Consider the following 11,524-nt stretch of genomic DNA (forward strand, 5'->3'; position numbering starts at 1 on the left):
TCCAAATAGCCTCCTTCCAAATAGCCTCCTTCCAAATAGCCTCCTTCCAAATAGCCTCCTTCCAAATAGCCTCCTTCCAAATAGCCTCCTTCCAATCCTTCTTCTCCTTCTCTCTCTGCAGGAGTTGTTTGATGTGATCCTGGATGAGAACCAGCTTGAAGATGCTTGTGAGCACCTAGCTGACTACCTAGAGGCCTACTGGAAGGCCACCCACCCTCCCAGCAACCTTCCCAACCCTCTTCTCAGCCGTACTTTAGCCACTTCAACTCTGCCGATTAGCCCTACGCTAGCCTCTAATTCACTGGTAAGGAATCTTACAGCCTTTTTGTGCGCACAGTAGTGTTCTGCTCGCTGCAATGGAGTAGTAGTAGAAGTGCTCAAGCCAAAAGTGAGACCTACACCTTCAGCGTGAGACATGTAGAAAAAGCAGTAAAAACAAGGTGTGCCATGAATGCATATAAAGTTAAAGCACATATAATTAGTGACTTTTCAAGCTGGGGATAGATGAACATTCACAGACAGAATCACATTACCAGGGTTCAAGTCCTCGCCCTGCCTCTCTCACTTTGGTCTGTAACTTGCCACTTACCTCAGGAACAGCAACGGCAGCCTGCCTCCTCTTTCACACCTAGGACAGGTGTGTGTCACTTTCAGTGCTATTAGGTATTTGAAGTTCTTTCTCCTTAGGCCAGAGGTAATTAAGTGCACACCCAATGTGTAGAGAAATCTCAGGGACCCAGTTTTCTCTCCTTTATCCAAAAATAAAGTTTTATTTGGTATATATGTAGGGTTTTGGGAATCTGTACACATTAAAACATTTTTCCATAAAGACTGAGCATAGCATTCCCAAAGCCCTCCACTGCCCCCCTCCAAAATAACCTACCACATAACACTCGACCTTGAAATAAAGGTGGGAAATCGGTATTTGACCCCACAAGAGAACATCAGCATTAAAAAGTGACCCTAGGCACTATCAGCGTACAGTCTAACATTTAAAAATGCCATTGTATTATCACCAAAAGAAATGACAGCACTGGGTTAGATTTTAGATTTCATTTCAGCATTTTTAGATACCTAAAAGGGACGAAATGTAAAGGCTTAGTAACTTAACTCCCTATACTCCAACCTTGACTGATGCTGTTTGCTCCCTGCTAGGGTTCTCGAGGTGACCAGCGGACTGATCGCTGTGCCCCAGCCCGTTCTGCTTCCCAAGTTGAAGAAGAGCCCTGCCTGGAACCAGTTAAGCGAACCCATCACCGTGCTTCCTCCTCTCAGCACCACAACCACCGCAGCGGTACAAGTCGAGGTCTCTCCAGGCAAGAGACATTTGACTCAGAAACGCAGGAGAGTCGAGACTCTGCCTATGTGGAGCCAAAGGAAGATTACTCCCATGAACATGTGGACCACTATGTCCCACACCGTGACCACAACCACAGAGAGGACACCCATGGGAGCAGCGAGCACAGGCACAGGGAGTCTCGGCACCGTTCCAGGGACGTGGATCGAGAGCAGGACCACAACGAGTGCAACAAACAACGAAGCCGGCATAAATCCAAGGATCGCTATTATGACAAGGATGGAGAAGGATTATCTAAAAAACGGAATGAGCCTGGGGAGTGGAACAGGGATGTTTACATCCGCCCGTGACTTAACACTTTTGTGTGCTTTTCTTTTTTTTTTTTTTTTTAAGTCTTGTGTAACAGCACCCTCAGACATTCTTTGAGGTCTACATTGCAAATCATGTGATCTGTCTTGTATATGTTGTATTGCTGTTGCTTGAATAGCAATAGCATGAGATAGAGTATTAACATTTTTTCTTTTGTATGTGTTCTATAAATCGCCTGGTACAGCTGCAGTCCTCCAATTGTATACTGGACTTTCCAAAAACTATTTGGGGTAGTTGCCACTTGAACAAAACCTGTTGCCATCCAGGTGGCAAAGTATTTTAAGAAATGTAGTTCCTATGTCCAGCAAACCAGAATCAGCCCAGATAAAAGTGGAATTTCTCAAATCTCCAGGTTTTTAATAGATAGACACCTGATTTGCATCTTCATTTATTCACGGACCACTGTTGCTTGTACCTCTGGCTGACTAAATTTGGGGACAGATTCAGTCTTGCCTTACACAAAGGGGATCATAAAGTTAGAATCTATTTTCTATGTACTAGTACTGTGTACTGTATAGACAGTTTGTAAATGTTATTTCTGCAAACACCTTCTTATAATAATATATATATATATCAGTTTGATCACACTATTTTAGAGTCTTAATGCCAAGTCAGCAGATTTGCTTTATGAATTACAGGGACTAGAAATGCCCACATTCAGGAAATTTGTAATAACATCGTCTAGACACCTATCCCCACTTTAGTAGAAAGTCTGTATATACTGTAAATATGCGTGATTGCTTAACTTGAAAAAGTTTGATTTCTAAATGTTTTACCATCCTTGTAAGTTTATAATTTTGACCATAAATTATGGCATATATAACCAAACCCCAAAGGTTGTTCTAATCCATGCAGTTCACACTGATGGTGACAAACACATTCATAGTAACTAGTGTCTTACTGTCACTGCACTGGAGTATACGAGCCGGAGTCCTGTATGCACGTGCGTCTGTGTGGAAGAGTGTGCACGAGTGACTGGTTGTGAATACTAATGAGAAAACTAGAGACTGAAATCTAGAATTCTACCCACCTGGCTTTGTATTTAATTGTGCTGTACGTTGCTTTAATGACCCAGTGAGCAGTCAGGGAATGTGAGGAAGCTTGCTGCCAAAGGTAACTAGGAAAGCATTCATCTGCTGGCTCCTTGTTTTTGCTCCTAGAGAGTGAAAGTACAGGCTACTTTTAACTGTTAGTGTCTCACTGGAATGTACAATCTTTGTGTGCTTGAGTATGTTTTAGTAAGAAACGTTTACACCGCTTGTAGAATTATTTCATAGGAAAATAAATTTTTCTAATTTCTCCCATTTCCTTTTCTAACTTCGCCTATTGTTCCTGTTTACCTCTCATTCCATCTCACCACCAACTGAAAAAGTTGCATTGTCTTTCAAAACCCAGAAGTGCTTCTTACAACCAAAGTTTCTGCTCTTAAATAATCAGGGCAAAATGAGATGAGTTAAAGTGCATAAAATATTAAACATATTTTCCTATGTCAGACATCTACTCTGAAGGGAAGCCTAGAAGATACTATCTCCATGCCTCAATTATCCTGCTGTATAAGAAGCTCACAATGGTTATCACACTAGGACGAAACCTTTTGTCTCTTACATGTATACATGTACATTTTGTCCAGTTATTACTGGACAGATAAAACAGTATTAGATGTGTAAGTAACTAGCTCTTGAAGTTTGTCCTTACAAAATGCCTCTATGATTGCCTAACTTCTGATTCCTATGTGATATTTTGTTAAATAAGAACCTGATTTTTCTGTTTTGTTTCTTTAATCTAGGTTCCTGCCAAATATTCTTGGGCCTTTCTAAGTAAAACTATTTTACATTTAACTCATTTCCCCTAAGCCTCAAGAAAAATGTTTTAAAAAAATGATATATACATAGTATTTTATCAACTAATATATGAAACATTCCCTTCAATCAATATTTGTTAATTAGCTCTGTACTACTGACATGGATTTATTTATTGAATAGAAAAAGTCATAATATATATATTAATTTTGATGCAAAAATTTCAGCTCATTACATACCATATTCCAATTTAAACTGCTTTTATAAACTTTCTAATAAATTTTCCATCATGGTAAGTAAGATGTCATTGATCACCACTCCCATCCTTACCACATACTTTCACCCTAATTAATTAGACTGTGGAATAATTAAATTCTTAGTTTAACTGGTATTTATCTTACTTGCTGCTACCATTAACCCCTCTGAGTCATGCTAATGATTCCATTTTTTAAATTTTGTACCTGAATTTTTAGTTTTTCACTTTACTGTGAAACATGTTAGTCTACACTATAGTACTCCTCAGAAAGTATATTGAAGGATTTGACTTAAGAGTATATGTGAAAATTGTATAGTGGGCATATATGTAAACAGTACATGCTAAATTTGTAAATGAAGAAATCATCCCAAGGACAATGGATTACTTACTGACTTGTGGAATGTAAAATTAGTCTCTTCACACAGCAAAGGCTTAATCTTAACTTAACTCAATTGTAGAATCAATTTTTGTAGTCAACCTAGAAAATGCTGGAAATGTTCTCAACAGTTCTATGTTTTTTGTCAAATCCATTTCAATTTTTCCTATGCTCTTTCTCTACTGCTCATTTAAGTTACTGTTACAAAAAGGTGCTGCTAAATGTAGGATGTCTTAGTTATATTGTACTTTGGGACAATGCCACATTTTTAACATGGTCTGCTCTGCATTCCTGTTAAATCCACTGTCAGCTACACTGAACTGTTCGACAAACCTGGTTTAAAGTCATTCATATAAAACAAATAAAGAGCTGGCTTCTGCACTGTTTATTATTGGTAGTATTAATTACCAATCATAGTGAGAATTTTAAATAGTCAACAACACTTACCCTTTGTGGAGCCTCATCTTCATGGGCAAGGACAATCACTGCTACTCCTTAGTGTTCTTCCCATTATGTCTGATTTAAAAAAAGATAACTTCACGTAGGAAAAGAAATTTTAAGATTTAAACACAGAATTGTCCTCTCACCTGACTTGCACATGTGCAGTAATTCTTGTTTCCAGGTTTGAAGTTTTTTTCATTTAGAAAGGAAGCTCCAAGATCCATCTTTGTAACAAAATTAACTCCTCACCCTTATTTGTTCCTTTATTCAGTGATGTAATGCCACTAGTCTTGGGCACTCTGATCTTATTCAAACTCCAAGAGCTAGGCTGTTAAACAATACAGGTAACTAAATGGTTCTGGGTCAGTTCAATTTTAGTTAACTTATATTTTCATCTATTTGTACTGTGCTACATTAACTAAAATGTACTGGTGTTGAATTAAAATGTTTTCCTGTTATACTGAATCTGTTAACACTAAATATGTTAAATGAATATATTATGTTCTTTCTCCGCATCTCCCTGATATTTTCCCTGAAGTTTCAATGGCCCTTAAAATTGAATCTTTTATTTCAATTTGCTCTATTTTGGGGAGGAAAAAATACAACACAAAATAAGGTACCATTTCTGAGTACTTTAAAGGTAAAGTTGTAAACAGTGTCCACACTTAATTCCATATGGAAGTTTTTAAAATTTACACTATAATACTAATAAATATAAAAATACAAGCAATCATCAAAAATCACAAATTTGCTGCTGGACTGATTCCCATTTTCATTCCAGCTTAATACACATGGCTAGATTGTGTAGAGAGTGTGAGAAATGAATTTTGTGGATTTTTAAAAACTCGTTTAAAGTTTTAGGTAGTACACTGAGTCACAGAAAAGGAAGTATCACAGGTAAACCAGTGATACTACATATAACATAAATCGAAGGGAAAGAAGTCAGTTACACATTCGAATCTTAAGCATGAAGTACTTTTCCCTTGTCCCATAAGCATTTGTTGATCTACTCAGAAATGGTAACAGAAATGACAGGCTCTTTGCCTCCAGGATTTCCCATTTCATTGGGTAGAAGTTCAAGTAAGTTAGTGAAAAGTAATAAGGGAAACACTTATCAGTTGCTGTACATAATTTGTTTACCACTAAAGATGTATGCCTAACCAACTTTCAGCAAAGGTGGTTCAAGTAATCTTTCTTCCCAAAAGAGACTAAATAAAGGCCTTACCTGATCCAAGAGACCTTGCAATCTTGATAGACAGAATACTTTTAAGAAGTTCCTGAGGAAAAAGTGAAACTAGTAGCGATTATTTCTAAATGTCTATTTTGGTTTAGGAATTTGGGGCTGATCACAAAGTCAATAAAACATGTAGTTAATACCAAATGAATATTTAAACTGTGCTATTTTAATGACTCTTTAATAACCTAAAAAGCAGGTAGATGAAGCTTAAGGTTACATTTTTTTTTTTAATGTAATCTTTTCTATTGACCACTGCACAGGTATATTTACTTACTTCTGCTTCAGATGATTGTGTAGATTTTGTCTGAATTCAAAATAGACTATAAAGTTCTCTTTCTTTGTCATGGTCTGTCATAGTCACAGTTGTCTTATCTGATGTTGGTGTTCTATGAAATTGTTCATGTTCACTAAAATTCCAAGGTCTAGCTGTTAGAAGCAGGTTTTCTTTTTCTCACCACTTAAATGTATAATGACTTACATAATATGTAACCCAGTAGGTGAAATGTACTCAAATTGAGAATATTCTCATTTTTGTTATCTACAAAATGAAGAAAATAATCACCCTATTTTTAGTCTAAAATCATGAACAATAACAGAGTTAAGGCAGACTATCATATGGACGGGGCCCAAACTTCATTTTGAAGAGTTGATTTACTAAGTAACAAGCAGACTCAGGTAAAATGCCCAGGTTTTGACACATGGTAAATATTCCGCTTCCCATGCCTCAACTTGTGGAATTATTTACAATTATTTTTACAGCCAAATGAACTATAACTAATTTTATTCCTTTTATTAGATTCACTGATTTTAACATTAAAAATTACTTGTGTTCTTCATAAATTAAAACAGAAGACTCCCAATGAAACTATGTCCTAGGCATCTCCTTTTCCTTATACTGATAAATTCATGATGAAAAAATTCTTTAAAAACACAAAATATAATCTCATCCCACTTCTTGACTACTTCCTCTGTCTCTCTTGATCTCTGGTAAAATAGGTGGCAGTCTTTTCTGTTTCCTTAACAACCATGCCATCAAATCACTTGGTCTGACAACAGTTTGGCTAAACACACACACAGAGCAAATGTTTAGAATTTTCAATTCTAAAAGCCTATGAGCTTTTGCATTTTACAAATTTTGCAATAAAAAAACCTATACAATCCTTATTTGCCAGCCAAATCATGTCTTCTGTTCTGGCATCTCTGAAAGAATCAATATCAGTATCCTGTAATGGCACAGCAGATGGATCAAATCGCTGCAGCTGTTTCAATTGTTTAGGTGGCAGGCCAGCTCCCATCATTCCCTCTCCTCCAATGTGTGGTTCCTGTTTAGAGAAACAATGAATAAATCTGGGTGGACATCCTATAGGTACTAAGTATGCCTGTGTCTGATTAAAGTTAAAAGACAAGTTAAACTGTAAATACCAAATTCTGAAAGAAAAATAACTAAATGCATTTTACTTTTCTGAAATATACTGTTTTTCCAGGAAAAGTTCAAATGGGAAACCAAGGACATAATATCACCTGATAAGTATTTTATCCCATGTGTTGACTGACTACCATAATATTTCAGAAGGCCTGATCTTTATAGCCAGAAAGACAAGGGTTCACATCACACACCTGGCACATTTTAGCAGTTCCCTCACCTATAAAACAGGTAACAGTTCACGGCTTAGAACTGAATATTGTTATCAAGTGGCATATAAAGGGCACTCAATAAGTGTAGCAATAATGACAATAGATAAACATTAGCTTTATTAAATTCCCCCACGCTGACAAGAGTTCCTTAGGCAACGAATCCTAATTTTTTTTTAAAGATTTATTATTTATGCATACATAGCTGGGATATAGGCCAGAGGTGCAGGAGCAGTGAGAGGATTCACCAGAGACAGAGTGGGGAGCAGGTCAGGCCAAGTGACGAGGTACACTGCTGAGGGGAACAGTAGGCTTGGTCAGGAGAGGTCTGCCGCGCCATGTGGATCACCTCTGGGGTGGGGAGCGAACTCATGCTAAAGTGGCTTTAGCTTCTTAGTTCTGGGCTTTAACTCACTGCACCACCAGGAAGGGCACCTAATCCTAATTTAATGCACCTCTCTGACCTCTCCTGTCTCACCTACTGCTTCCCTCAGCAGTGCATTTCAGTACATCTGCCTGTTCTGTGTCCCACTCTCACCCTGCCCCCAAACACCTCTGGCCTACACCCCAGTTCTGGTATGCATGCATAAGTAAATTCTCAAAAACTAAAAAATAGAACTGAAAGTCAAAACAAAAATGTTTAAATAAGATCATACATGCTAATAAAGAGTAAAACAGAATTACTATTCTCATATCAGATAAACTAGATTTTGTTCAGGAACAAAGATGAATACTATATAATGGTCAAGGGAAAAATTCACCAAGATGATATATTTGTTATTAATATTTACACAGCTAGTACAGGAACAGCTAGTTACATAAAACTATTAACAGATCTAAAACAAAATACTGACAAAAATACAATCTCATTTAGAGACCGCAACCATTACTGACACAAAGGGATAGATGATACAGCAGAAAGTTAACAAAGAAATAAAGACCTTAAATTGTTAGGACAGATGAATTTACTGGACATTCACAGAGCCTTCCATCCACCCAAAAATGAATATTCATCTTTTCCTGTGCACACAGAACATTCTCAAGAATATGATCATTATTACAGATTTAAATAATCTCAAGCATCATGGCTTAAAAACCAATAAAAAGCCACTTTAATAAAAGCCATAAAAGAAAGGCAGTGCTAATGTACCAAAAGCTTTTCAAATGTTACACATTTATATAAGAAACGATAAAGAAGCACTAATCCTGAACTAGTTCCCCCTTTGACTAGCCTTTGACATCCCAGTATTTTAAGCCTTGGGGGCTCTGAAGTAAAATGAGAAAATTTTGCAACATTTTCCATAGCAGAAAAATGTAGCACTAAAATTTTTGAAAACAAAAGTTCTCAGTACCATGAACAAGAGCCACCAGTGACAGAAATGTAACAGATACAGACTTGTGGCACTTGACATTTTAACAGAAAGGGAAGGAATGAAGACAGAAAAACAATGTCAGGACGTGAAAATCTGTGTGTGCAGCCCAAACTAGATTTAGTTCAAGAAATAGTCTTACTATTACAGTATTTGTTTAGAAATTTTGCATGTTTCTACACACACACCCTGTGTTTATCACTGCACTTAAGTTTCTATGGTTTATGAGATCACAGAGAAAAAACTGAAATTACTCTTACCTGGGACTGAAGCTCAAGGCAAGGAAATGTCTTGAGGGCCCAGGCAACTTGCTCTTCATTCTCTGCCAGTGTGATAGTGCACGTACTATAAACCAGTACGCCCCCTGGCTTCAGCAGCTGAACTGCCTAAAGAAAACGTGATCAGACTGTATGCTGCAGGGAAATGTTTTAAGGAACTTTCTTTTATGGGTTATGTTGCAAATGTCTGGCATAAATAAAATGGGTGTTCTGTATGACCAAGAAACATCTCTAAGTTACTGTTCCAGACTTAGAGGCATTTCATCATCTTGGAGCTATTACAGTACATTTAAGACCAGGAATTTCCCAATACGATCATTCAGTTCCAGAACTTTAGATACCATTTTATGCTGAAAACTCAACAAAGTTGCACATTTAAGCCAGATTCCTTGCTGAATTTCATCATATATTCAATGGCCTTCTCACTAGTTCTGTAATTAAATTCAACATGTGCCAAACTGAACTGCCATCACTCTGAAATCTGCAGAAGCCTTCCCATCCTTTCAGATGTTCAGGTCCCTATCTTCGCAGTATTCTTTTAGGCCTCTGGTTCATACTCACTATCCACTTGCAAATTTTACTGGTTCTACCTTCAGACTATATCAAGAATTTGCCTACTTCTCAGCTTTTCTACTTCTGTCATTCTGGCCAATGCCCACTATCTTTTACCTGAATTACTGCAACAGTCTCCTTTGTTAACCTGTTTTGTTCTGTCCTCCTAGTCTATTGCTGCGATATAGCAGCCACAAAAGTACTTTTAAAACTTGTTGTGTCTCAGCATAAAGCTCTTCAAGTGCCCTCCATTTCACTTGGAGTCAAAGTCCACTTCCCTACAGTAGGTTTCGAGGCCATATACAAAGCAGACCCCAACTCTGCCGTTCTTTTTTCTTTTTTTTTTTTTTTAAGATTTATTTATTTATTCATACAGAACTGGGGTAGAGGCCAGAGATGTGGAGGGTGAGAGGATTCATCAGGGACACAGTAGGGAGCAGAACAGGCAGATCTACGAAGTGCACTGCTAAGGGGAGCAGCGGGCTGGTCAGAAGAGGTCTGCTGCGCCATGTGTATCTCCTCGGGGCAGACAGAATCGAAGGCATGCGGGAGTGACTTAAGCTTCTTAGTGCTGTGCTTTAACCCGCTGCGCCACCACGGAGGGCCCTCTTTTTTCTTTTTAAAAAAAGATGTATTTATTTATGCTTACAGAACTGGGGGTACAGGGGCAGTGGGAGGATTTACCAGAGACAGCTTGGGGTGCAGAACAGGCAGACTGACAAAGCACATTGCTGAGGAGAGCAGTGGGCGTGTTCAGGAGCGGTCGGTCTGCCAGGTGGGACTTCCTGGTGTACTGCAGTGGCTTCAGAGAGCTTCATAATGTGGTGCTTTAACCTGTTGTACCACCAGGGAGAGTCCCAACTCTACCTTTCTGACCTCACCTCATATACCTTGCTTACTCTGCTTTAGCAACACTGGCCTCTGCTGTACTGGAATATGCGTGGTACACTCAGAATCTGTGTGAGCTTAGAAAGATCTTCCAGTTCTCTACACTGCTTGCTCTTTTAAATCTAATCTTTGCTTATATATCACCATTTAATGAATGCCTTTCCTAAGTACCCAGGCAAAATTGCAACTATCCCAATCCAGCACTCTTATCCTTCCTTAGTTAGCATTATATAGCCTTGTAATACACTGAGTAACTTATCTATTTGCCTCCCCAATTAGAAAACCATGAATAAAAAAAAGAATTATTTTTTTCACTACAGTATTCCAGCATCTAGAAGAGTATATTAAAACACAGTAGATATTTAATATTTGTGTAGTAAATAAATGAAACAGGAAAGCTGTTACACAAAAATAAATTTGTTGCAAATAACTAAAATATATCTTTTCAAATACCCAGATTTTTAAATATATAATATATACAGGTATTTACATAGCATTATACACACATATAGTTATGCATTCTCAACCAGAGTATGCTGATAAAATTTCAAAATTTGATACTGTGTCAATGAGTATTTTAACCACTTTACATGCAATTTTTCAGTTATAAAAACCATGAAATGTTTACTATTTCTAATAATAGGTAACCAATTGGATAAAGCTAGTATCCTCATTCTCAGCTCTGAAAAGCAATGTACTTAAAAGCACATATGTGCAGGACCCACAGCCCCAAACAAGTAGTGTCTTGATTCTAAATTCCACATTCTCAGTCAACTTGTATCCATGCCAAGCAATTTATTAAATTCTCCCACACACTCTGCCAGCTACTACTTTTCACAAAGATCAATGTACCTACTTTACTGCTGTAGACTATGCATTTATAAATAGATGTTGAGAATAAACAATGAAATCAAATGCTAATCTATATTCTGTAAAATCCACTGAATCATTTTTGAAAGACTGAGAGAAAGCCCCAAATATTCTATCTGAACTTCATCAGAAATGTACTGGGGTTCAGTTAAATGTACA

General features: G+C 37.5%; 2 protein-coding genes across 5 annotated transcripts in view; one reads left to right on the forward strand and one right to left on the reverse strand.

Annotated features, from left to right (window-relative positions):
• The window catches only part of CACNB2 (calcium channel, voltage-dependent, beta 2 subunit), a 291,502-nt gene extending 288,110 nt beyond the window's left edge, over positions 1–3,392 (forward strand). For 2 of the 4 annotated variants that reach the window (XM_004691283.2, XM_004691287.2), the window contains 2 exons: positions 122–304; positions 1,156–1,661. In XM_004691283.2, coding sequence (XP_004691340.1) covers positions 122–304; positions 1,156–1,647 — 675 coding nt within the window. In that variant the 3' untranslated portion in view covers positions 1,648–1,661. Of the gene's footprint in view, positions 1–121; positions 305–1,155 lie in introns of all 4 variants that reach the window. The other 2 variants (XM_004691286.2, XM_004691290.2) reach the window with 2 other exon arrangements.
• The window catches only part of NSUN6 (NOP2/Sun domain family, member 6), a 33,577-nt gene continuing 23,724 nt past the window's right edge, over positions 1,672–11,524 (reverse strand). The window contains exons 10-11 of the mRNA XM_004691282.2: positions 9,038–9,163; positions 1,672–7,097 (exon numbers count right to left, since the gene is read on the reverse strand). Of these exons, the coding sequence (XP_004691339.1) occupies positions 6,885–7,097; positions 9,038–9,163 (339 nt within the window). The 3' untranslated portion in view covers positions 1,672–6,884. The remainder of the gene's footprint in view (positions 7,098–9,037; positions 9,164–11,524) is intronic.

Source organism: Condylura cristata, unplaced genomic scaffold (genome assembly GCF_000260355.1).
Source record: "Condylura cristata isolate star-nosed mole 26May11 unplaced genomic scaffold, ConCri1.0 scaffold00030, whole genome shotgun sequence".
Classification (NCBI taxonomy): domain Eukaryota; kingdom Metazoa; phylum Chordata; class Mammalia; order Eulipotyphla; family Talpidae; genus Condylura; species Condylura cristata.